Source organism: Brachyhypopomus gauderio, chromosome 19 (genome assembly GCF_052324685.1).
Source record: "Brachyhypopomus gauderio isolate BG-103 chromosome 19, BGAUD_0.2, whole genome shotgun sequence".
In the NCBI taxonomy this organism is placed as follows: Eukaryota; Metazoa; Chordata; class Actinopteri; order Gymnotiformes; family Hypopomidae; genus Brachyhypopomus; species Brachyhypopomus gauderio.
The window spans coordinates 6,406,591-6,434,389 of NC_135229.1; the positions used below are offsets into that span (position 1 = coordinate 6,406,591).

At 44.6% G+C, this 27,799-nt stretch overlaps 2 protein-coding genes and 1 long non-coding RNA gene across 4 annotated transcripts in view; 1 reads left to right on the top strand and 2 right to left on the bottom strand.

The window, feature by feature from the left end:
- The window catches only part of st3gal3b (ST3 beta-galactoside alpha-2,3-sialyltransferase 3b), a 50,126-nt gene extending 48,494 nt beyond the window's left edge, over positions 1-1,632 (bottom strand). The window contains 1 exon segment of the mRNA XM_076981476.1: positions 1,267-1,632. The gene's annotated coding sequence lies outside the window, so the exon portion shown is untranslated.
- On the top strand, positions 307-14,650 carry LOC143482901 (uncharacterized). The gene is made up of 4 exons (XR_013122324.1): positions 307-1,160; positions 5,771-5,881; positions 6,918-10,791; positions 14,123-14,650. It is a non-coding gene; the product is annotated as an uncharacterized LOC143482901 (long non-coding RNA).
- Positions 12,179-27,799, bottom strand: kdm4ab (lysine (K)-specific demethylase 4A, genome duplicate b). 2 transcript variants are annotated; one of them, XM_076981475.1, is made up of 22 exons: positions 27,642-27,799; positions 26,406-26,550; positions 26,147-26,322; positions 25,936-26,050; positions 25,655-25,848; positions 25,430-25,479; positions 25,231-25,334; positions 24,890-25,027; positions 24,582-24,802; positions 24,298-24,440; positions 23,683-24,152; positions 23,349-23,457; positions 23,053-23,234; positions 22,770-22,959; positions 22,081-22,157; positions 19,862-19,917; positions 18,343-18,451; positions 18,028-18,216; positions 16,631-16,801; positions 16,405-16,524; positions 15,303-15,395; positions 12,179-13,546 (listed from the first exon to the last, which is right to left on the bottom strand). In XM_076981475.1, exons 2-22 carry the CDS (start codon positions 26,538-26,540, stop codon positions 13,406-13,408), a joined length of 3,183 nt encoding a protein of 1,060 aa, XP_076837590.1. In that variant the 5' UTR covers positions 26,541-26,550; positions 27,642-27,799; the 3' UTR covers positions 12,179-13,405. The 2 variants fall into 2 exon arrangements, with proteins under 2 accessions (XP_076837590.1, XP_076837589.1); XM_076981474.1 differs by having other exon boundaries at positions 26,406-26,555; positions 27,642-27,797.

Consider the following 27,799-nt stretch of genomic DNA (forward strand, 5'->3'; position numbering starts at 1 on the left):
ATTACAGCATTAGAATAAAAAAGCAGTGTTAAAAAGAGCGTAGAATGATGTTGCAGAGACACCATCACAAACACTTCTAATATTTTAAGTCCCAAGCTAGCGGGCATTATGCTATGCTTTAGTCATTACCATCAGAATCAGTCTAGAATCATTATGATGAATGTAAGTAAGTTTTAAATGACTGGAGACAATTACAGAAGGAATCAAATATTGTACACTTTTTAAAGCAGTGGTAAATGTGAAGCTTACATGAAATCTCGCAATGCAACTTGTTGATGGCGACTAGGCATACACACGAAGCCTGTGTATACATATCTAACATTTGCATTACACTGACATCTAATGAATTTAGAGGAAAAAAAATCGACCCATCTTTCAATGTATGAATCAAACGATGATCAAAACAACATCCACAACTAGTTAATTAATCAGAAATCGCAGCCAGGCTTCTTAAATGATGGTTAGATGCAGGTTAGCAAGCTAGCTATCTAACAGATAACAGTGTACAGATACAGATAACTAGCAAACTAACGTTACGTCTGTTGAGTCTAAAACGCATACGCTAGCAAGGTAGCTAGCTAGCTACTAATTTTGTTAATTTGGCCAACACTAACGTAGCTAGCTAAACCCACACGCATGAACTTCGTGGGCTAACGGTAGCTAGCTAACTAAAATAAATATGGACGCTATTTATGAATGGCAATATTGGCCAACTACACCATATCGGATAACGGCTGACATATTTAAATGGTGAAGAGAAAATATCTTATAGAAAACGGTTGAAAGCATTTTTTATTTGTTTGTTTTTGAGGACGACTGAATCGGACTGCCAAGAAGAAAAACAGATGTACGCTAGTTTCTAGCAAGCTTAAAACCAGCGAACCTTTAAACGGCGTCGGTTAATCTTAAGAAAACCGTTGTGAAAACCGTTGTGAAAAGCGTTGCACGGGCTCGCGGGCCTAACGGACGACTCTTCGGCGTCGCCGTGGGAGACGGAGTTCGCTATAGCGACCCAGTGAATCCAGCGACCCGCCGCAGTTCGGCCAACGCACGTCCTCGAAACCGAAGGCTCCCCTCAACTCAAAATACGAGGAGACAACGACGTGTGGACCTTTCGCTCCGTGACACATTATAAATAGAAAGATAACGAGAGAGCGGAGGTAGGTAGCTGGATATCCAGCTAACAAATAAGTGTTGAGAAATGAACATAATCGAGAGGTCTCTTAAAAACAATGTTCAACTGTAATTTTGAGGTTTCATTTTTACCTGTCTTCTCTGTCTCCAGCCCCGACGCTTAGGGAAAAAAATTACACCGTCGACATCGTTATTCCTTTTGTTTCAAGGTGCATTGTCTCTCTCTGACTGTAAGATAACGGTCTAGCTACAGTTCATGAGAAAGACTGCGTGCTGAGTTAGATATTTCGGGAATACCCTCCCATTCCTTAAGACCGTTTAAAGTAGGTGGTCCTTTAGCAGGGGCAGCGGTTCCTATTCGCGATATTCGTCGACTCCACTCGTCACATGGACGGCGTAAATACTGCGATGTATAGCAAATTCATTCGGAAATGAATGTCCCTTTTCACAGGCACTTTTAGGATTTTCACGTGTCCGTCTTCCCCGTCTGTTGTTGCATTATATCCAGCAGCTGACTGCACAATCATGTGGTCTGTCATGCAAACAGGACTGTAACTATATATGTTGGTTGCTGTCACAACCTGAGAACTGTATTTATTAACATATCACTTATAGTAGTAGTATGAGCCATTTAGGTCACAATTAGGTCTATTAAGTAAGGCATTTGTAATATTTTTTTTTATTTATACTAACATTTAGACATGTGCCTTTGCTTATAGGAACCTTAAGCGTGATGACTTACAAATCCAGAAATTCTTATTCTATCCTTATTCTTTCTTTCCTATGGTGTTTACCATGTACGACCTAGATGGTTAAACGAGCATATTTCATTACTCAAACATTGATTTTTCCCACCTGACTCGTATTCAGCACGTCTTTCCATGTTTCAGACGAGTTGCACTGAGTTGCCCAACACCAGACAGTTCCTCTCCTGTGATATCTGACAAAAGAATTTGCTCAAAAGGCGCCACACTAGTCGCTGACTGCGTTTGCAGAGGCCAATCAATAAATATTAAATCAGCTGGGCAAGTCAAGCACTCAGTTTTCCGTTGGAGTGTGGAGATGCGTTTATCTGAATAAACTTCACTACAAGCATATATGCCCAAGGACTCTAAGAAAGTGCAATATTCTTAATTTCCTTTTTGCTGCCAGATCCACAAAATGACGAATAGGAAATGTTAAGGATTCCAAAGACCTTACGTGGCTTTGTAGATAGATAGACAATGGCAGCATTTTTAGAACTATACCCAGATCACGCAACAAGTTGTGCTGGCAGTGACTGTCTTTGCATAAAATTCCCACAGTGTGCAGGTGAAGACACCTTCACAATACACCGCAGAAATAAAAGACCTGCAGACTCTAGTATTCGTTCTTTTTTCACTGTAATATCGTTCTGTGAGGATGAAAACCCCCAGAATGGCTTTGTTTGGATCTTAAAGCCAACCCCTGAGGAATCAACAGCTGAGACAATATCCATTGTGTACACTATTTTATCTGTCAGGAACACAAACATGAAATCTTCAAATATTTCGCACGTTTATTGTGCTGGACCAAGGTACTGTAGTACAAATACTCAGTGTTCACAGCGAGACACACTACCACTGAGGCAGTCTTTTTTTCTTTTTAATAGTTATTTCAAAATAAAAACTTAATTGCAGAAAGTTATATTTTACACTGCAAAACGATGTGAATCATGGGATATGCTGACGTCACAAAGGCAATGTGGCATAGCGTTTTTTTCTCAATTCGAATGCAAAAAATATCTTTCAAATCGAATTTCAGTTTGTGTGAGCCTAGTTCGCATATATATTCTACATAAAGCTATACGGAGGATGAGAATTAATAGTCATTTCTAATACTTTCTGATTCCCAGAGTGTAGCCAGCAGTGATCTATGACGTTTGTGAGATATTATAAATATGACGTAGGCCTACGTTGTTAAATTCAATACTACTGAACCGCAGCTAGAGTATGACGTCATCACACGACAGATAATCCATTGGGTATTCTAGCCAACCTTAATCGATACATTTCAAATATAAACAAGCCAGAATTAAATTGATTGAATTAAATTAATACATATGTAGTGAATATGAAATATAAAAACGTTTTTATAGGCTCATAAATATGTCCGATTGCTATTTTATTTTGGCTTTCGAAATTTCTGCATGTTCGTTTCTGTGGTGCATGGCGGTCACATTAGAATTTTTTCTGTGAATTTAGTAATCATTTTAAGTGTACTAGTGTTTATCAGTGTGAACACATTAATCACTCAGTCATGTTTTTTTTTTAAGTATCGAAGTAGCTGCATGATTTCATTTATGGCCCATATTTTTTCACGGCACGTGCGCATATGCTGTTCTCTCCAGATCCATATAGCTCGCTTCACACAAGATCAAATAGCTGCAAAAACAGCAGAAGCTATTCATCTGGATTTTTTTGTCTTCCAGGGCAAATAAACACCCGATGAAGGCCTGTGCTGCTAGTACACCTTTCTGTTCCTTAAAACATAATTATTTGTTAGACTGCACATGACATTATTGATTTCTAAAATGCACGTGTTCTTTTAGGTCAGAGGTCTGTTCAAACAAAAACATTTTCCATTGTGACATACCTGATTTTGAGAACTCATGAATGAAGAAAAAAGAACATGTTTGCTGTATTTCTTGTGTGCTAATTTTGCCTCTGGGCTAGGGAACTATAACTTCTCTATCAGGGAATCAGATACAATTTTACGTATAGAAGGTGTTAATACAACATATAAATAAACCTGTATTCAAGCCTACAGGCTTCTAAACTAAACATTTAAATCCTCTCCTACTTAAGAATTTTACCCTCCATTGTAGCATCCACCATCCACGAGGGCAATCTTGGACATTACAAACCACGTCTATTCATTTCCTTGATATCTGATAATCGCATAAATAATGCAAGTTGTGGATCAGCTGCCTTCCTGCATGTCTCTCATATCTCTGTTTAATGACAAGGACACGTCGTTCATCACCAACGCCACTGCAAAAAGGTCAAACCTTTCTGCACTCTCCACCATTGTGACATCATTAGAGTGAGGTGATGCCATGGCAAACAGATGTTTTAAAGGTCAGGGTGAAGGAGAGGTAAAGACATTTTCACTATCATCCATCCATGTGCAGGTGGAAACTTCCATTATCAGGTTGATATTAGCATCTCTTTTACTTTCCACTGAGGTGCCTACCACTGGTGAAACTTCTGCCAATGAATGTGAAAGTTCTGCATATAATTCTAAGCTTTGGAGTAATCAGTAGTGACACAAATGTTTAAGAAGCTTGAAAACAAACAGCAAGTCATACGATATTGTTTGAGTCATAGTTCTGTGACTAGTTAAAGTTTCTTCTGTTATATAAAGACTTGGTGATGTTTGAAATTAGTCATGCTGAGGTCAGACTCCTCAAGCAGATAAATTAGAATCATTTGAGATAAAACTAATATTTCAGTGTTTCTATATCTACGGAATGATTGTTGTTAGAAACACTGGATTTGAAACAGGTTTGACAAATATGAAATTCTATCAACCAGTTAATTGACTTTTTTTTAAATAAAGTTTAGAATCGAAATTAAAAATGCTTTTCATTTCATTTCTGTTAATGCGATGCTTCCCAACAAAAGCACTGAGATCACTCAGTGTACAAAGATCACCGTTTGATTACTCTCCTTTGCTTTCTCAATTTCAAAGGTTACTTTATTCCAGTCCAAATTTAGATAAGCACATTTCCCCAAATGTCTTTCTTGCAGTCAGTCAGTTTATGAAAGAATATTAGAAAATACTTTTTCCCTGAATATAAAGTGAGCATAGTTCTAATAGATTGTAACTAATAAATAGTCTAGTTCTAATAGTTTAGTACGGTTGTGGCCAAAAGTTTTGAGAATAGCATAAATTTTGGTTTGCTGCCTTGAGTTTTTATGGTGGCAATTTGTATTAAGTTTAGAATGAAAAGAGTGTTTAGATGAATTGTGATTAATTACTAATTAATTCCCTGTCATAACAATGACTTTTCCACAAACATTACTGCACTCCAGCCACTGTATTTCAGCCCTACAAAATGACCTGCTAACATAATTTCAGTGATCAGTCCTCAAAAAGAGGGTGAACAAAAATAAAAAATCCAGGAACTGATCAACTCCAAGCACTGATTAGGCAAAAAGTGCCAAGGTGAATTGCAGAATACCTGAAGGGTCAACACTATAATTATTAAGTCTTTGTTTAAACTTGATGTATAAAAGTTAAAGTTAAATTTATGGAATGCTTATTGAACTTCATTATACCATATAAACATCTGGCAAAAAGGTTCTAAAAAAAAAGGCAGCAAAGTATGTGCCATTCTGACAAACTTCTGAAGCTCAGTTTAGATAAAGTCTTTGTATATACAGAATTTAAGAGTACACCACAAATGAAATATCAAATATGCACTATATCGCCAAAAGTATTCGCTCACCCTCCTTGATTCACGTATGAGTTTAAGTGACATCCCATTCCTAATCCATAGGGTTCAATATGACGTTGGTCCACCCTTTGCAGCTAGAACAGCTTCACCTCTTCTGGGAAGGCTGTCCACAAGGTTTAGGAGTGTGTTAATGGGGATTTGTGATCATTCTTCCAGAAGCGCATTTCTGAGGTCACATGCTGATTTTGGACAAGAAGACCTGGCTTTCAGTATCCTCTCTAATTCAACCCAAAGGGGTTCTAGCAGTTTGAGGTCAGGACTCAACAGGTCAGTCAAGTTCATCCACACCAGACTCTGCCATCCATGTCTTTATGGACCTTGCTTTGTGCACTGGTGCACAGTCATGTTGGAAGAGGAACGGGCCAGCTCCAAACTGTTCCCACAAAGTTGGGAGCATGGAATTGTCCAAAATGTCTTGTTATGCTGAAGGATTCAGAGTTCCTTTGACTGGAACTAAGGGGCCAAGCCCAGCACCTGAAAAACAACCCCACACCATAATCCCCCCTCCACCAAACTTTACACTTGGCACAATACAGTCAGACAAGTACCGCTCTCTTGGCAACCACCAAACCCAGACTCATCCAACAGATTGCTAGATGGAGAAGCATGATTCGTCACTCCAGAGAACATTCCACCACTGCTCTAGTCTAGTGGTGGCATGCTTTACATCATTGCATCCGATGCTTTGCGTTGCACTTGGTAATGTATGGCTTGGATACAGCTGCTCGACTATGGAAACCCATTCCATGAAGCTCTCTGCACACTGGTCTTGAGCTAATCTGAAGGTCAAATGAACTTGGATATCTGTTGTGATTGATTCTGCAGAAAGTTAGAGATCTCTTCGCACTATGCGCTTCAGCAACCAGTGACCCTGCTCCCTCAGTTTATGTAGCCTACCACTTCATGGTTGAGTGGCTGTCGTTACTTCTTATAATACAGCTAACAGTTGACTGTGGAATATTTAGGAGCGAGGAAATGTCATGACTGGATTTGTTGCACAGGTGGCATCCTATTACAGTTCCACGCTGTAATTCACTGAGCGCCTGAATGCGCCCCATTCTTTCATAAATGTTTGTAAAAACAGTCTGCATCCCTAGGTGCTTAATTTTATACACCTGTGGCAATGGAAGTGATTGGAACACCTGATTCCGATAATTTGGATGGGTGAGCGAATACTTTTGGCAATGTTACAGCCCTGCGTGATTTATATGTTGTTGTCGTTTTTTCCATCGGCTCTGCTGTCGTCTTTGGGATTCCGCTACCTCTTCTCATCCCTAACTACTTTGCCATGCCTTGCCTCCAGTTTCCCCATCGATTTGTGGATAAGATGTGATGTGTATCCCGATGTCGAATAAAGACCACACAGAATCGGCAGGAGAAGGAGACACGGGAGATTGGAGAGAGAGGGAGCGAGCAAGCAATAGATAGAGGGATTGTGTGAGTGTTTTGTAAATTCGATTGGGTTCGTGTGCACCGATTTGGTTTGGTTTTCTGATGATGATTCTGGTTTGCCCCATTTTGATTGGTTGCTCAATTAACAACAACAACAACATATAAACCACACAGGGCCGTAACAGCACTATAGTGTATTTGTACACTTGTTGAATGGGGTTACTCAGTAAAACACGAATGAAGTCAAAACTCAATGTGAACCTTGTTTTTTCATTAAATGATCCTTATTTCTTAGGTCTGAGGATATTGAAACTTGGTTTTGAATAGGTGTCCCTCAGCAGTCTTCAGTTGTAGTTCTTATTGTACACCAAATCTATTGGGAATATGGTATTACATATAACACATGCACACAACTGCTTGTATGCAAGTTCCTCTCTAACATTTCTACTACCTTCACACCTTCATTAGCACCTTCCAATACACACATCTCCTGCAACAGTTTGCAGGAGCAGTTGAGTAATTTTTTTTCTTCTTCTTCACACTTACAATACCAATATGTAACCATATGGGTTACCTACATGAATCCAGAATTTGCATCATTAGGCCAGAGAAAGTTTCCTGTAACATGCTCATTTTCTCGATGTACAGGTCATGACTATTGCAAGCAACAGCAGCCTATTGGTGTGGCCTCGTTTCACTCGTAGAGTGCTTCTCTCCTTGCTGTGGACTCCGATTTGCAGGCCTGCCGCTGTTTTTTTTATGGGCTAAGCCGTTACGTTAGCCTCGTCCCTTGTCTCAGCCGTGCTGCGGTGTAGTCTGCAGGCCGCTCCGGCAGACTGCTGGAGAGCTGCCATTTTCCCACAGTGCCAGGAAATACTTCCTTCACTCTTGGGCAGCTTATAAAGAGAGGGTTCTGTGGATGGTACCTCAGTAGCAAAAAAAACTTTTCCTGCTTCTCTCACTTTTTTGACATTGTCAACGAATTGTGAATCAGCAAATATTCATTAATCAGAAATAAAGGAGTAAAACCTGGTTGAGGATGAGCATGTAAAAAACTATAGATCACAGTGGAAATGTTTTTAAACTGGTTTTAACAATCTCTCCATTCCAGTAGATGCAGGCAGTGAACTTGCAACAAATTACTGACACACACATTAAGCCTTAAACCCTGCTTAGAGTTGCTGGATAAAGGTCTTTTCAAAGCTTTGCTCCCATGTTCAGATGCCTGAATATCGGGTTACAGCTGGGCCCTCCCTCTCTGCAACCCACTAGTTCGCATCCAGACGGCTCTGCCTATTGGCATACTGCATGTGCTCTTAGGGGTTTATCCACACTGATAGACTCTACTGACTGGCTTCAGCGTGCCCTTAGAAGCTCTGCTAAATGAGACTGTATGGTTGTGGACCGAACAAATGGACTTTGAACAGGACTGCTATCCTGAGGCATATTAGAATTGTAAAGCAAATTCCTAGCAGCTGAAAAGATGATGAATTGGTGCATATGTGAACCGCAAAAAAATGCCAACCCAAGACTAATGTACGGTTTGCTCATACTTAACTCTTGCCTGTATCGCCGAACTTGAACAGTCTAGCAACATGGATGAAGACCCACAACCTGGGTACCGCATCTAACGACACAATGGACTGATCCCTACAGCTCGCTGAGAAAACCGCAGGACTGATCATTATGTCTCAGACCGCAGAGTAAGGGATGAAAATCTCATGTCACATGAGAACGGATGTCGTTCGGATGCCTCAAGGGCTGTTTGTACGTCAAGTGCTTTATCTGTATAAGTCTTTTGGAAGAATGACGTCAGGCAGTCATATGGTTTAGATGAAGAGGATCCCTGAGGGTCATTAAGCCTTTAGGGCTGGTAGTTACGTTTTCAGCTTTCAGTCCAGAGCACTGCAAAAGACACCCCTGACACTCAGAATTATGAAAGGTCAGACAGCCATGAACCATGTCTATTTGGTCTTAAACTGTTTGTAACACATCATCTGAATGTATAAAGAAAAAAAACCCCAGCATCGAACATTGTTGTGAAGTCAAGTTTTTCAACTGAGGCAGCTTGCTATCACAATGCCAGTCAAGATGAAGGCAGTGATGATATACAGGTGCATGTGCGATACACAGGAGCGATACTCAAGGCATGTTGCTTAATCCTTAACAGCATCTTCAACTGACCATTCAAATTTCAATGATTGGAATCTATACTGTCAAAATGTCTCCATTGAGTGATACAAGGAATTCCCCCAAACTATTCCTTTAGAACACTTTTGCATAATGATGGACAAGATCACGTTTCTTCTAGATATACTTTTTCTTTCTATTTTCTATATATCTTGCCTCTTGCATGCTTGTGCAGGCTCTTGTCATCTCAAAGCCAGATTACTGCACCTTACTACATACTGGTCTTCTTCTAGAGGTTGAAGACCCATCTATTTGTGGGTCTAATAAATTATCACCAATCCTGCACCTATGGAAATGTTGTATTAACTGAAACTGAAATTCTAACATGTTGTCGTTTCATGTATTACTTCAAATCAAATCAAATATATTTGTATAGCGCTTTTCACAACATATGTTATTACTTATGCTCTCACATTTCTTCCAGGTATGAGCATCAATTTCTATATTTAGTTTCATATTTATTTCAGTTCACTCTTTGACTAACCTGCTGTACTAGTTAGGATACAGAGTAGTTGACAAAGCACTTTCGTAAATCGCTCTGGATAAGAGAATCTGCTAAATGCTGCAGATGTGAATGAGAAGTTCTTCTGCCATTTTCTGACCAAATCTGGCAAGTACACGAGTAAAATACTACACACCAACAGAATTTTTAATTATTTCTGTTGGCAAAATAACACAGCAGTCTGATGAGCCTTCAAATGAAAAAGGGAAAGAAATACAGAAGCGCCTCTCAACATCAATTCAGGTGGCACCAAAGATGAAAACTTCGTCTTTCAGCACACAGGGGAATAGTTCGAACAAGACAAATATGTACATGTGGGGTACCTCACGCACTGGGAATCCCCTCAAGTGTCATGTGACAAGTACGCGTGATCCTCATCACACCCCTGAATAGCTTATAGGCTTACATTCCCTAGCCTGGAGTGTGAAGGCACTGGCGGACACAGAATGAGGCTACTCGGCAGGGTTTTCAGCGTAGGAGTGATCTCTCTGGAGCCAGAAAGCAACTACAACGGTTCTGTCTGCTTTATATGACTTCTGGGTCCAGAGGCAGTGTTTCTCCATGCAGTGTTGTGTAGTATAACAAAAACAAACAGCACTTTACCAACTTAGTATGTCTGAAGGAAGTATTTTTGGTTTAGCCTGTACAGTCTAATTCCTGTTCATGACATTGTGAAGGATACAAATGTCAGTCTCCATCTCACTAAGAGTTTACAAGAAGAGTTTAACTGTAGTATTCGACCTATTTTGCTCCGAGTTTCCATTCTAGGCCTTAATATGCCATAAAAAAAACATACCAGGAATGACCCACTTTTCAGTATAGTATCATGCCCTGCAGTCGTTGTACAAGACTCAGTTGTTGGAGAAAGCTTCCAATAAGTAGCTCATGAAACATGTTCAAGACAATGTCCAAATCATCGAACTGCTGGAGTATGCCATTACTGACCCTATTTACCACCTACAACCATGTTGTGTTGTGAAACAAACGTAGCCTTCACATTGTTGTTAGGCAGAGAATGAGTCCCAGTCATGGTATCTCTATCGGCAGACATCAGCTTGTTCCATGGGGCTCGGGGTGAACGAAGGCCGAACAGGTAACAAAGCCACGTCCCGTCGACCGACTTTGCCATGGAACAAGAGACCTTAGCTTACGTGTACAGTGCTTACTATAGAAAAGCCGTTAGGGGATGTGCTGTCTGTGGGCAGGGCTGACAAACGGCTTCCAACTCTGATGCTATGAAATGTGGATTTGATCCCCATTCTCAGAAAACTACATTTGTCCATCAGTGTTGTGGCATGTCGTGCGTCTTAATAAGTCATGAAAAACATTATTCTCCTATTATTTTTTCCTTGAAGACAAAAATGCTAAGTCAGAGTTATGGCTAGGAACTGCTTATTTAGGTTCTTTTGCTAAATAAGTACTATTTCACCACAGCTCCTTAAAGTCTTGGACAAACACTGATATTAAGTGAAGTCATGTAATACTATACCTGTTACCCCTCCATAAACTAAGCCGCTGTGAGAGAGGACGGTGACGTGAATTGCAGGGGCAACTAAGAAGCGTCACCATGCCCCAGTTGCTAAGCAGCACATCCAGAGAGAGAAACAAGAAACGGACAAATCAAGAAAAAAAGTGTACAAATCAATTGGAATGATGGGAAGTGTGAGGTAAGGGTGCTCGAGATTAGCTCGAGATTGCCAAGGCACAGATGACTAAGGAGTGCTAGTGGAGTGGAGGTTTACCACAGGACAGGGCTCTTCTCTCATAAGTGCTATTACTCACTGGTGATTACCTCCCTTAGCCTAGCCGGGAGGACACGGGGACCTCACATGTGCCGAAGACGCCCCTATGACACACGTGTGCCCTTGTGATGGAGACCACGTACTTATGGAGACTGCCTGTACTTATGTGCCACGTGGACGCACCACGGTCAGACGTGGTGAAACGAACATTTACTTCCAGAGGAAGAAGGCATAAAACTTTGGCTGGAGTCACGTGGAGGGGAAGCACACATTAGCACGCGCTTCAGAAGAAGCCGCCTTCTGGAAAGCATTGCGGCGTAAGATCATCTTCACCGAGATGGAATGTGGTGCCTGTTTAACGGTGATCTTTGCGCTACGATGCCTTTGGGTAACCTAGCTCTGACTGAAAGCCCTTTAGTGCAACAAAACGAAGTTTAACATTTCAAGTATTTTTGTCCAGGGTACGAATGTACATTAGAGACAGGATGAAACAGCTGGGGAGGAGAAAGGCCTTTGAGCCCCGATCTTTACTGACACAGCTGACGGTTGTAAACAGATGGGGCAATTCATAAATTATTCATCAAGAAAAAAAAAATCACAACAAACAGAGTCTGAAAGGCTAACGACAAACAATTTGTTTTGTTGTTGTTTTTTTTGTGCAAAGGACATTTTAAGAAAAGCAGACACACAAGAAATAAAAAGTTTCTGGATTGACAGAGGAAAAAAAGATTCAGAGAATAAACACAAGCTGCTTTAATGAAGAATGTAGGTGATGTGTACAGGTGACACCGCGCTCACTAGAACCAGGCACATCCTCCAGGTTTAAAAAAGAAACCTTCCTGTAGGATTACGCTGCCTCTCTCATTCATTAGGGTGTGGCGGGCTGTTGACAGAACCTTTAATAAATGTGTTGTGGGGTATTTTTCCTCCACCAACTGCCAAAAGATATTCATACCTATTAACATGAGTAGAAAAAGTAGAATTCTTAACATAAATACATCCTTTTTAAAAAACAAAATAAACCAAAGCTAAATGAGATCAGCGAGAACAGCAATGAAACACGTATATGGTTGAGCCTTAACCGAGATATAAATTATAATGAAACCTAACCCAGAGGCTGCCTGATGAACCCTATGAAACAAGCAAGTGAGAATATAAGGCTACAGCTTCCTATTAATAAAAGGCCCTATCTTTACAGTAGATTACACAGTGAAAACTGCTCTGTACTACCAAAGACTATATTCATCCATGAGTATTTTCGGAGCACTTTGAAGACCTTCAAAGTCAGCAGGAGAGCCTGCCCATGCCAAAGAGCATCTTTAACAAGTTTTTAAACAGGACATTTTGCCCAAAACTAATGCCAAGAGGGGCCTGTTAGCATGCAGGGTCAATATGACACTAACCAGCCCCCCATTAGTTCTCATTCATCGTTAGCCACGCTAGCACGGATGGACGTCGCGCTCTTCTTCCTCGTGCATTTGGCCAGTGTATTTTGATCTGTGCAGCTGTAGTAAAAAAAAAAAAAATGAGGACACGGACATCCAAAACCACCATCTGACCGGCACTACTGGGAGCCGTAGAGGTTTGCAAAAGCTCCACGATGATGCCAGTCAGCTGTGTTCAGCACAGAGGGGGGAAAATAAACACAAACACTCTTGCACAAGAGCTGGCCGAGCCGCCCGGCCACACTCGCGTTCCACCGCCGGCTCTGTGACCCGGACGAGGACGTCGCTGTTCACCAAGTACACTTCAGGACAGTTCGACAGCTGGGCAGGGGCGCCAGGCGGTTCTATAGCAAAGAACCAACCGACAAACAAAAGGGATCGGAACCGAAGAAGGTGCAAGTGAAGTCGATGGTATTGAGCGAGTGAAGATCATGGTTGGGGGGGGCGTGGAGCTGTCGACGGCGGTGGGCTGGTGGCGTGGGCCGTTTGGGGAAGTTCACTGCGAACGTAGCTACACAGATTACTCCATGATGGCTCTGTAGATGGCTGGCTCGATATAGTCTTCCCTGTAGCGAGAGTTGATGACCCGCTGACGTTTCGAGTCCTCTTTGACCTCCTTCTCTACGAAGACCCCTTTGAATCGCATGTCAGATGCCACAGACTAGACAGGAAAGTGGATGGAAAAACATGAATCCAAATCAGAAGTCGTAAAGCCACCCATGATATCACAACACAATAAAATCAAAGAGGTACTACAGGAATAGTTTTTTTTTTACTTTGAATTTTGCAAGAGTGCCCTGTACGGAGTTTGGGGAACTGAAACAAGCCTATGCTACACACGTCGTAAAGCAACCTAAAAACGGAACACCACGTGTTGTGCTTTCGTGCGCTTTTTCAGATCTCATGAATTCTTAAGGAAGAGCATGTCAGCTTCCTCGTTTTACCTAGAAGTTTCGAGATTTAAATCACGGAAAGTGAAACGTCACAATCAGGAAGTGAGCTGCAGCTTTGCTCTCAAATAAGTCACAACCTCTATAGAAGAGCAAAGTACACAAGCTGGAACCTCCACCACCAAGCTTGAGATTTACATATTTAATTACTACAGCACATTAGCAAAGCCTATAATAGCTACGTTATATTTGCTCACTGGTCATTGTAAATTTACTGATTATTCATTTATTCAAGTGTTATGTCCATGTGTATTTGGGGGGTTGTTTTGTTCTGCATGTGTGTGCAGTGTCTCTTCTAGACAGAGTTGCGCTGCCTGGACGAGGGGATGGTTTGCGGACTGAGACCTGTGACGCGAAATGCGGAAGTGATCGGAATGCGGACGCCGGTGGAATGCGGAAGAACACTCCAATAAATGCGGATCATTCGTTTGCGCCAGCGCGGCATGCTGGTTCTAATGCTTGGGACTCGTTTGCCGTCTGTGTTGTCGATATGTGATTGTGCTGACTTCCTATATGGTAGTTTAGTTCGGTGGACTTTATTTCTGAGCAGATATTGTCGCGGCTGTTCGTTGTTTATTAATATGTTATGGTTTTGTATGGTGCGTGTCCTGGTCACCCCTGGGTAGGGTTGGTGGCTGTTTGATTTAACATTTGGGTAGTGGTTATTCTTTTGTTTTGGGTTTTCAGCCTTAGCCAACCTGAAGACAGTGGGGTTTCTCTTTTATGTTTATATATATGTATATTTATATGTATATGTACGTCTATCACCTGTATATATATATCACCTGTAACCTACATAAACTCATTTCACTATACGCTATTGGTCGTACGTGATCTGTCACTAGAGAAGGTTCACCATTATTTCACAGTGTTATGGGCCCAACCTAGACTGGGTCGTAACACAAGCCATGCTTAGGTAGTGCTAGCCGTCCAGTAATATTTAACCAAAGCGTTATTTTCCCTGCTTGGTACAGATAAAAAAAATACCATTCCAACAGCAGGTGGTATGAAATGGTGTTCACGGGACATTTTTAGGTGACAGGCCACTTTTAACCCAGCAGGGGTATGGATGCATGTAAAAACTCCAGATCCGCTCACAGTGGTGATCCAGTGCCCCACCACTGACACATGCTCAGTGTTGCTATTTTGTCGGGGTTGGCAGCCCATACGATACACTGACTGCAGCGGCGCTGTGGCGGGAAATCGACCAATGATGAATGGGGTATCTGGAGGCCGATTGGCTGCAGTCTGTAATACAGGCGTAGCCAACATTACTGAGGGTATGCGGGTCCTACTACAAGGGAGGGCCATGTTTGCAAAGTGTGAGTGTGTGTGTGTGTGTGTGTGTGTGTGTGGTGGGGGGGCACTCCTGTTTCTCAAGGTATCTATGTATGATACCGACCTGTTGCCAAATTGGATAGTCACTCTCGACAGTTGTAAAAGTCTCCATGGTGGGATCGAACTCACCAGTCGTGCTTTGACACGCTTGGGAAGCTCTTCGTCCAAGCAGTACACATCTTCTCTTTTTGCAGTCAGCTGAGACTCGTCCTCAAACTCGAGCTGCACGAAGATTAAAGGACAGGGACGAAAGAAGAATGCAGAAGACATGAGAGAGAAAGAGTGTACACGATTACGCACGGCCTCATCTGATATACATCAGCAGCCCTCAGACTTGAAAGAGCGGCATGAATGCTAGTTATAAGTGACCGTTACCATGACTAAGACGCACATGATGTACAAATGTTTAAAAGAATACTTGCAACTCTGTGCGTTTCTTTATACATTTGAAATAAAGTGAGTAAGTTGGATTTGTAGAATAAAAGACAGACAGTAAAATATTCATTTTGTTTTTATATTAACTGAAGTGGCCAAAGCGACTCCCGGCTACAAGACAGTGGGAGGTGTGCTAAAGCATACCACGCTTCCTCTGAGGTTTTACCTCCAAACACTTGGAGGAGAACACTAATCACGTGTCCTGAGTGTGACTAGAAAAGCATGCAACTGAAACAGTGAAGGTCTCTGCAAAGGAGAGAGAGAGAGAGGGGGAGAGAAAGGGGGTAGAGGGAGAGAGAGAGAGACCGCTGTCCCAGGCATGCGGCCAACTGCATTCCTTTTGCCATGCTACACGTTATAGGCCCGTGAACCCACACATGCCTACCGACTATAGACTGTACAGTGGAGTGCATTCTGAGATCTCTGGTAAAGAAAAGTACGTCTCACACATAAGAAGCGCCCTAGGTCAGTTCAGAGTGAACACTCGACAAATACAGTCAATGGCCATGAAACGAGAGCTTAACGGGTCTGTGCTGCAGCAGGACACATTCCTGAGCTGTTTGTTTGAGTCACCTTTACATAATCCCAGTAGGGCACTGCACAGAGCTGTTTTCCCAAGGCCATCACGCTGGGTTAAGCGAGAGGGGTGACAGAGGTGCTCTGTGATGTTGCAACAACAAATCGGGACTGTTTCACCGGGGGGAAAAAATCCACTCTTAAATCAAACAAACAGGTCGTGTTTGGCGTTTGGGGAAAGTGCGGGTCCCCACGCGGGCTCCGTGTGCCGTCCTCTGACCTGGTACATCGGGATGGTGTGGGCCGCCACGAACTTGGCGCCATAGAGGAGGCCATCTGTCCAGCGCACCTGCACCACATCGCCCTCTGCTGGCGGCCCCAGCTGCACACAGTCTCTGTTCTAGAAGTGGGAGCGAGGAAAAATAATAATAATTCAGCATCGTGGAGTAATCAAAGCCAAAGTTTGACCAAGCCTTCAATAAGGTTGAGTTTGGTATGCTATGCACCACTATGTCTTCTGGGAAGAGGTTGTCGCTGAAGGAGCCGTCGTCGAAGACGACCTCGTAGAACGTGGCTGTGATGAGCTCCACCACCTCACACTGGTAGTACCGGCCGTTTTTGTGCTTGCAGATGACTTTCTGTCCCTCTTGCAGCTCTCGCAAAGACGCTGTGTTACGCTGAGGACACACACACACACGACAGAATAAGCAACTCCATCCCATCAACTTGAACCAGCCAAAAATGGATTTCCAAACCAGCACACAAAGCACTGGCTATTCTAGGAATAGACGGTTCAGGCACGCGCACGTGTGTGTGTGTGTGTGTGTGTGTGTGTGTGTGTGTAAGAGGAGGGGCTGGGTGTGTGTGTGTGTGTGGGGGGGGGGGGGTTTACATATCTAGGGGAGGCCTTTACACTTCTCACAGAACCTTCCATGAACTGGTCTCACACACCTGTCTACAGCCCTGTTCATCTGGGAGTAGGTATCTACTGGGAGGTGGTGTAATGTAATTACACACTGAATGTCCTCAGTGGTTTTAGTCCTGTGTGAGTCTGCTGTCTCAGCTCTTTTTGGACTGAAGCTCCTGCATCAGTGAAGCCTCCAGCACTTTTTACTATAAACAGCCAGCAGAAATAACCCCAGGTTATTTTAATCCTGAGCGAATTACCATTTCAGTAAAAGTTCTGTTATGTTCTGTGCCCAAGGTGCTTTTGTGCTTCCTCAAGCATGGAAACACTCGAGAAAGTATTTATTTGTTATATATTTGTCATTTACTTTCCAAAGACCTTCTCACCAATGCCACACGTCTGGTATCTTTATGAAAGTTGTAATGCACGCTTGTGTCCTGCTAATGCACAAACCTACGGTGTTGGTACCCCAGGTGCTTTTATTAAATATGAACATTTTGCATAGAAGCGCACTGAATTTAATGCACAGCAGGTATTTAGATCATAACCGAGTCTCCAGGTTCAGGTCAAGACAGGATGTTGAATGAATATTTCACGCAGCATTAGTGTGTGGTAGCTACGCATTACACACGCATGGATGTGTTGTGTCATGTAACTCAAGCAGACACTCCCCTGTCTGTCATTTCCACTGATCTACTGATTCTGATCTTGTTTCAGGGTGAAATCAGCATCACAAATGCACGCACGCATGTACGGACACGAAGAAGACACGTGCAGCAAGGCACGCGCGGTTAAGAGCGTAGCCGACGAGGAACGTGTTGGCCCGGGTTACGATAATCTCGCCAAGCCATCGGACCGCCAGGCGTGCGAGATCACGCGACCCGGCGTCGCCGCCCACTTTTCACCACCCAGGTCGTCGTAACTCTGCTGCGCACCGCCCCGAAACCCCACCCCCTCGTTATCTCACCCCGCCCCCTCCCAGCCCCGCCCCCTTACCTCCACGTGCGTGCCGCCCTTGTGTCTCCAGCAGGTGAAGTAGACGACGAAGGGCCAGTCGTCGGGGTGCATGTGGACGCCGGCGGCCCGCGCACACGTGGCGTGGAAGGAGGACGAGCAGCGGCCGTGAGAGCACTGAACGCAGCAGCCGGCCGCACGCTTCACCTGCTTACGGCAGTACTGGCACTTCTGTTAGGGGCCGGGGAACAGGGGGGCGTGGTCGTGGGATTAGTGGGAGGAGCCTTGTGAGACGAGGGGCAGGGGGGAGGGAACGCAACAAAACAAGACTGTTGATGAGCGCGCAAAAGAGCTCACCAGTTTGAACCTCTGCAGTGGTATGGCGCTGAGGTCCACGGGTCTGCGTTCTGCGATGTTCACGAACCGCGCTTCCAGAACGGCTACGGCACACAGCACATGCACCCACCTACGCACAAGCAAGGATTTACGTTCACACAAACAGGCAGCAACAAACCTGCACGTATTTCAGATGCACCACAATTTGGTTTCATACTAAACCGGTTTGCAGAACTGCAATGAGAACCTGAACGGCCCACTCGGACCGGACAAAAACTAAAGAGTTTGTGCATCTCCACAATCAAATTACTACAAGGCACAGATGAGAGCAAAAACTGTCTGGCAGCCCCATCGAACACCTGCGGACAGACCCGAAGAGTCACGGACGCTATCAAATTTGACTTCAGAAGATCCGTCATGGAGGATGGAACCAATTCAGGCATTACAGGCTTGTCATTATGCCCCCAAGAAGACCTGCAGCCATAGTTAATGCAAAAGACTTTAAAAATAAGAAATATTTGTGTGATTTTAGTTTAGATTTTCCCCCCCGCAATTTTCAACAAAAGTCCCAAAACATTATCAGCATTATCTCATCCTAATTATGGGTGATTAGGTATAAACTCATGATTTTGAAGGAGCCAATTCTATTTTTACTCATGTTTACACAAACATACACACAGATTTTAATTTGAGTATTTATCTCCCTCCTGTTCTTCTACACTTTTTGTTTGGCGATGAGATTAACAAACGAGATTAACAATATAGTTCCTAACAATATATTAGGAACTTTACTAATGCATACACTATAACTTCCAACAATTATTCATCACTGCAACACCTACAAAGTTGTTGTAACTGTGCATTTATACCACAAATGTAATATCTATACTGTTAATCACATTTGGACTCCCATCACAGAACAAAAAATGTGCAGTCTTGCAAGTGGATGGTTCAGGTGATCATCTACCCAGCCTGGACCTCTGATGAATTTCATCTTGTCATTTTAGAAACGATCAAAAAAGCGAAATGTGCACTGAAATCAGTGGTGCGAGCGCAGGAGAAGCGGGTGTGCTGTCTTGTGCCTGTCCTGCCTGCATCTGCCCTGTGCTCTCACATAAAAGACAGTGATGTCACTCCATACTCCTCACACTCCTAACCAGAGACCTTGTGCTTCCTCCCCATCCTAATCAGGGGATCGATTTTCTACCACAAAAAAACTATGAAAGTAAAAGATTGTAAACCCACACAAACTGAATTTGTAAAATCTAATTTTTCACCCAATAGTAGTTTCCCCCCCCTCTGCATGTGACACAATGGAGTATTGAAACAGGAAGTGCAGTTACCACACTGCTCATTTTGGCTTTCACTCAACAAGTCACTCAAAGGTGACCCATAGAACAATAAGGACCACCACAGAAACCTTAGTAGTGCACTTTTCTTCTAACAGTCCTACACATTCTGTGTCTAATCTAAACCAGCCCTTGAAACCGTTGATCTCTAGTTTGAGAAATGTGAAACAAGAACAAATGTTGCTGCTTACTTATCGTTGTTGGCTTTCTGGAGTGCTCCTCCTCTTAAAGAGCATAAACAGCAGTCCTGTGGGGTGGGGGGGGGGGGGGACACGCGCGCACACACACACACAAAAACACACAATCATTTATAAAATATGAATACATAATGTCTATGCTCAAGCAGAGAAGGGCTACTGTTCACAAAACACATCAGAGTAGGGAAAACCTGTGACCTCGCGGGCCTGACCAGGATTCACCCCTGTGGCCATGACACGTGACGGGGCTGCAGTCAGGCAGGGCTGGACAACAGACAGGTTTCAGACAGGGCTGGACAACAGACAGGTTTCAGACAGGGCTGGTTTCAGGGCTGTACAGCAGTCTCTAGAGTTTACACAAGATAAGAGCTCAAAAAACCCTCCCAAAAAGTCCAAACCAAAACCCGACCTCAGAGCACAAGTTGGCCTGGGAGGAAGTGAGAGTCTACAGTGGACAGTGTTCTGACTAATCTCCATTTCTGCTGGGATATCCAGATGGTAGGGTGGGAAAATGGCACCAATCCACAGACCCGGGTGAACGGTTGTGTCGTGAGCGGGTGTAATGGTGAGGGCGAATGTTTCCTGGGCACACGCCAGGCCTGCGTTTACCACTAGAGCATCGTATCGTGCGTTTCCGTTCCTCACTGCAGTTTGGCTGTCTACACTGCAACCTTTGGGCATGAAAACGCACCCTGTCCCCAAGGACAAGACATCTCAAACTGGGTCCCTCACAGCGAGCTTGGTACAGGGCAGTGGCCTCCCCAGTCAGACGATCTGAACATAATCCATCACCTCTGGGACGTGTTCGTGCAGAAGATTCGCAGCACGGACGTGCAACACACAAGCCTGCTGCAACGCTAGCACTGAACCAAAGTCTCAATCAAATGGCTCCAACACTATATTAGAGCCATTTAGAATCACATTATAAGGTTAGGGGTATGAAGCCGTGAAGCCGTCACTGGAGTCATTGATTCTGCCCCTCCCTCCACAGACACACACACTTAGCACCAAGCTCTCCATCCTCCTCTGTGCCTGGGAAAAATTATTCACAGGCAAGTAAGGCTGTGTCCTTGCAGAGAAGCCACCTGATTGGCTGGTACAGTTGGGGGCGTGGTGAATTATTTTTGCAGCTGATCACATGGCCCAGGGGAGTAACAGAGACACTGGTCTTCGCAATTATATCTTAGATTTCTCATAGTTTTGTTATGAAGTTGGGTGTGTGTGACTGCACCATGTCTGATTCAACATACCTGTGTAAGTGCAACAAACTGTGGTAAATTACCTTGTAAAAAGCTCTGTGTACAAAAGTGCTTCAATGACTATTGTGAACTAGCTTATCTAATGTCCCCAAAACACCCTATAAGGTATTTCCAGTGGCAAATATTACATTTATATCAAATATGTAACTCTTATACCACAAATTTTATTTTGAAATGTTTCTATGGAGTGTTGATAAACCTAAAATCTATCAGACATTAATTAAACTTTATGCTTCTTTAAAGCAATCACAGAGATTCTTGTTTTTGCTACATGTTTACAACAGTCACTAAAAGGTTCGCCCTCCCATTCATCTGACTGGTTTGCACAAACAGGTGCGCACGCACGCGCACACGCGCACACACACACACACACACACACACACACACACACACACACACACACACACACACACACACACACACACACACACACACACACACACACACACACACACACACACACACACACACACACACACACACACACACACACACACACACAGGCTCCTTGGTCTTGCCAAACCCTATGGCTTATGCCTGGATCTATGTGGGAGATGCCACAGTGCTGGCACCGTCCTGAAGAGATGCCTTTGTGTTTTCGTTCATCTGAACCACAACATATTTCAAGGTAATACTGAACAGCTGAACATAAACGACACGGCCTCCAGGGTTTCTGGCACCGCGGCGTTCTCACAACCTACTTACGCCGTTTACGTTTAGCACGTACATCTGCTGCCAGGTGCCCTGCTTTCGGTCCTAAACCGCGGTGCCGCCCGGACGGTGTGTCCCGATGCCGCGTGCCCCCGGCGTTTAAGACCGGGAGGGGGCGCCGAAGAGGCGGGAACGGGCTGCTCGACCTTTGACATTTGTGTGCGGCTTGCAAAATGCGAAGCACTATGTAAGCAGACAAACAAACAAACAAGAAAAGCCCAATAAAAGCCTCGGTGCGCTCACCTGAGTAACGGCGTTCTCTTCACACCGGGTACACCTCCAGTCATCTAGGTCAGCGTCTCGCTCCACCCCATAGCAGCCTGGGGACAGAGAGCAGACCGTCAATCTGATAAACAACAACAATAAATATGTGCATAAAAAACAAGAGGGTTCAAGCACATATGTAGTGCATATGTAGACTTGATGTGTCCAGTGGTTGAGTTTTTTTGTTATAGCACCCCCTATTGACCAATGGTTCCCCACACTGACATGTCACCTCAAATTCATATGGTCCATCAGCCTATCAGGTTTCATGATGCTGTTGAAGTATATTAAGCTCTACCTCAGAGCTACGGATAGACGTGTCACAGCCAGGCTACATGCAAATGCCACAATGTTGTTGATACTTATTATAAATGAGATTTTTGTAAAGTTTGACACAGATTTTGGTGATCAGATGAAAAACCTAGGACCTGTTTCCAAATATATCATGCAAATTAGCATTAAAATGTGGCCAGAGCTTAAGAATACAAGAAGATTTCGTTGCTTGGACTTGGGGTGTGGGAGATGTGAACCAAAACATAAAATGCAACACAATAGCGCCACCATCAGGCCATTGTGGCTCCCTGTACTCGAGTGCGGTCTTGCATACAGACTACACCCAATACGAATGGCCCCGCCTCTGTAGCACTGACTCCACCCCCGACACTTACTGGCATGAACACGCACGCGGCACGACGCGCAGCTGACCAGCCGGCTGGTGCCGTCCGGCTCCAGGTGCGGGGTGGACAGGTGTCCTTCCGAACTGCCCGTGAAGCACATCTCCGGGATGAGGGGCGTGGTCCTCACCTTCTCCTCCCCAGCGACCGGGGCGGTGACCTGACTCAGGGTGCTCAGCTCGCCCTGCAAGGGAGCCCAGCGCTTAGAAAGACGGCCCTTCCCGTGGCGCCGTGACCCACGTTGGCCTCCGGGGGGCGCGGGAGAGCGTGCCTGTACCTGCTCGTACACGTGGAATAGGCTGCAGACGGCGCAGTACGGGGGCTGCAGGCCCGCGCGCAGGTTGTAGTCCTGCTCGGCTCTGAAGCTCCGCGGCCTGTTCTGCCACAGCGGGCCGAGCAGGCGGGCCCACGGGTCGCCCTCGCGGGACTCGTCTTCCAGGTCCGCCAGCTCCTGGAACTCTGTGATGCACACGGGTTACTGAGGAGCAAATACACGCCGGTGTGCGCATGCACGGAGATGTGCACACACACACACACACACACACACACACACACACACACACACACACACACCTTCATCGCTGGTGCTCTCTTTGAGCAGGGGGTGCAGGAGGGGAAGTGTGCCAAGAGGCTGTAATTTCCTCTTCATGCTGTTGGTTTCCTTGTCCTGATCCAGATCCGGCTAAAGACAACAGCACACGGCCTTTTCAATGAGGCACAACTTGATGCATAAAACTAAAACGTAGCTCAAGCATGAATGCTACACGTTTTACCTTAGGTCATTTTGAAATGCTGTGATGTTTTAATTTGTAAACCAAACAACCTTTTATAAGGTAAGAATAAGACTGAAGGAACCGCTAAACTTCACGGCTAATGCTAACTGCAACGGCCCATCGAGCTTACTGACCACATCTGTATCTTCTCCAGAACTCTCGTCATCGAGTTCCTGGTCCGGTTTGGCGTCCGGCTCAGTGTCTGGCTCTGTCTCCGAGTCCTGCTCTACGTCCTGCTCCGTGTCCTGCTCGGCGTCCTGCTCCACGTCGTCTCTTCCGCTGTCCTGCTGGCTGGGAGGCGGAGCCTTAGGCAACACGGGCCTCGCTGCGTAGCTGTGGACCTGCAGCGCGTCCGACGAGCTCAGCGTCCTGTGGAAGAGCAGGCTGGCTACGCCGGGCTTGGACGACGCCCAGGGGACGGCAGACAGGCAGTGAGCTGCCGCGGGGACGGTTGCTATGGAGAGGTGGGTCTTCCTGAGAGGATGCGGGCAGCCTGAAGCGGGCCCGGTGCCGTGGTCGTCTCCGCGAAAGCATCTCGGGCTCCTGCCGCTGTCTCCGAACACAGGGGAGCTGCCTGTCTTCACACACACCTGGTCGCTAGGCTCTAAATTAGAACAGAGCACTTTAAGAAACATTTAATCCAATACGATAGAATCAGGATATAATGCATGTCAAGAGTTCTCTTTAACCTTCCAGTATTGATATGGATCACAGGCAACCCCGTGTTAAACAGCAGTAATGGGAAATACCTGTGCATTTAGCCGGGGGCGATAGTCGGATTTTCTTGCCATAATCAACCTCTTCGTCTGGAGCTTCAGTCTTTGGTAGGACATCTTCTGGCACCTCCAAACATACCCGGTGCCTCTTTGTGCCTATTCTCTGTTTGGTCACACTGATTAAAAAAAAATAATAATAATAATAATTAACAGATGAATAAAGTTCATCTGTGTAACAAATTCTGAGAACAGTTGAAAACCTGACAAAAGGTTCTGGAAACATGGTGAAACGAAAACAAGAGGCGTTTGTTTTGAACCTTTTCTTCTGCCCCTCAAAGCTTTGGCCGTTTGCGCCAGGCTGCTGATGGCCGAAGCTTCCCGCCTCACCGCCCAGAAACTCGGCCGCCTCCGGGGTGGGCTTGGAGTGGTCGATGGGGGCATTGTCCTTCCCCACCATCCAGAGGTCATACCGCTCTGGCTGGAACTTCTTCACAAACACGTCCATGGAGATCTTCACCATGTCCTTCCGACACGAGCACTGCACAGGGAGGGAGAGGGAGAGAGAGATCAGATATCAGAGATACGGGCGAGTTCAGACGGACCCGGAACTGGGCAGAACACCCACCAGAATGGCCTGCTTGCCGTAGTCGATCCAGCGCATCGTGGCGAAGTTGGTGGACTCGGCGCAGTTGAAGCCGTGGTTGAAGCCCGCGTGGTAACCATACGGAAAAGTCACCATGAACTCTCCCGCTTCCTGAGTGATCTGTAACGCACACGAAGTAGGCACAGTGGTAACGAGCTGACAGTCAACAGCAATGCAGCGGAGCACTTAACGAGACCCAATCTGAAAAACTAGTGAAAATGTAATCAGGCCAGGAAGGCAAGGTCATGGACACCTGCAGTGTACGGATCAATGAATGTCAATAATCCGAATGTAGGGATTACGGTGTAGGGATTACGGTGTACCTTTTCAAATGGAATGCCATACTTCCTCAGTATGGAAGGAGATATGAGCGTCATCTTGTGCCTAAGAAAGGCTTCACAGTTTTGTGAACTTCCAGGAAAAAATCCTGCATGAGAATTAGTGTAAAAAGTCACACAGGGAAACGTCCATGACAGGCAAATGATGTCTGGGTTACAGGGGACATATATTCTCTCCGTGTACCTTTGGCCAGCCGCTCCAATCGTTTCCCATGTTCTGGAGGCACGGTGTACCTGACGTGCCATTAAAGGATAAGTTACTGTTTTCAACATAGCATTTAATTCACTCATTTATGAAATGTACACATTCCAGTAAATTACATTATTCAAGTACTCAAAACAAGCTGTCAACGAAACAAAGTACGCTTCAAACTCTGGGAAGTTACATAAAGTTTCAAACAAGATCTACCAGGACTTGGGTTCTCCAAAGTGCAGGTAGTTGATGCTGTAGAGGTCCATGTCCTCTGTGTGCCAGGCAAACGTGGTCTTCCACATGCCGAAGTAGAGATAGGGCGTGGTCACACCCTCGATGGTGATGCCGCTGTCGTTCTCCACCGTGTCCAGGATGGTCCGCAGACGCCCGATGTTCCATTCGTTCACGTCCTGCCGCGGCATAACCACAGACGTGCATTTAACAAGAGCGTACAAAACGGAAATTCTAATTGTGCAGGTGCAGCGCAGGTCACTCACAGGGTCGTAGAGAGTACCGTTAACATCGGCCCCGTAGATGGGAGGGTTAAAGGTCACATTTTTCCAGTACTTCCTTTCAAGTTCTTCAAAGTCATCATATCGAGGGCTGCAGAACCTGTGGCAGGTAGAGGGGACGCCTTCATATCTCTAAAAAGGGAAAAACTTGGTCCTCAACTGCAGAACGATGTTACTTCGGTTAGCGCAGACTTACTTGTCGCTGTTGGCCGTTTTGCGGAATTCTTTCACGGTCATGGCCTTCTTCTGGATGTTGTACTGGGTGAAGAGCCCGGACTGGCCAGTTACCACCTGCTGAATGGGAGCAGGGATGAGGAGGTCGTCGATGTCGTCGTACGAACGTCTCGGCTTCCACTCTTTGGGAGGGATGATCTGCGGGGACGACAAAAATCGAATAAATAAAATTCTCAAGTCTCGAGTTGTAGAGCCTCCTGATTGTTCGATTGTCGACTGACCTTTGCCAGACCGGCTTTGTGCGCTCCTTGAGACTCGATATAAGCGATGTATCGGTTGAAGTTCTTGAACTCCTCCATGGTGGGGCAGAAGGTCATGATGCCCTTAGAGCCCAGATTCTGTGCGTCTGACGCCATCCTGCCACACCTGTCCTTAACATAAGACAAGAGACAAAGTCAGTATACACTATTTCAATGTGATGGCTTTTCTAACATGGACATATCTAAAATGCATTTTACTGCAATAAGAAATTACTACAGCAATCACTCAAACTAGAGACATTAATGTAAATACTTTAAAAATCATTATCAAATTACTTTATATTTAAATCCACTACATTTTATTATACAAAAAAACCTTCCTGTATTGAAAGACATTGGGATGTAATAAGCTTTGGTGATTACATAACTAAGTTGGGAGTGAGAGAATAGTGACTTGTCTGCTGCATTTGCATATTTTGCATATTAAAGTCACCTTATTTGCCAGTTGAGGTATGGAATCACTTAGACTAATCACTTGTGCATGGCTTGCATGGTTAACAGGGGCTTGCATGTTGTTTGCGTCCTCAAAATGTGTTTTGCATATAAAGAAACATTAATTTGCCTGCACTATATCTTTATTTCACACAGTCTCTTCTGTTCTTGTGAAGCCAGACTGGATCATACAAAATAAATTAAAATGCCGTTGGTGTTTCTGATCAGCAGTTCGACCACACAGCTGACAAGACACGAATCATGTTAACGCGTAACTGACCCGAGAGTTGACAAACAAAATACCAACGTAACTTGGAATTGTTGAACAGGATACACAAAAACATGCCCCGCCCACCACCACGCCCCCTATACCGCTAGCCGAACAACGATTGGTTAAAACCGGTGTCTCTTTAAAAGTCGTACGGCTAGGCTAACTAGCTAGCAGGCTAGGCCATAGCCGTCCGAGAACTCCGAAATGTCACACAACGGCTAAATTAAATTAGTTTAATTCATAGTCAGCTCGACATTATCAATGCAGACACGTATAATTAAAACTTATAATGCAGCGTGCGTGATTTAAACACCACGGAAAACTCTTTTATAGCACTACTTCGCTTACCGAAAGTGTAAACGGTTAGGTTCCCGTTAGCAATCTGGCTAACATTAGCTAGGTTCGCGCTGTCAACAATATGTTTTAAACATTAGTGCCGCACGTAAATGGAAATGTCTGAAACCGATAGGCGTGCTCATTACACAAGCACTTACCGACAATATCGAGGAAACGGTGGGGATTCCGCCCCGAACGAATATGCCCACAGTAATAATTTAGCTAGTTAAAACTAGCTATACATTTATCCCATGAAATCGTAGCCTCCATTACTTCACGCCGTGCGCATGCGCACTCAGGATTTGTTTACTATTGC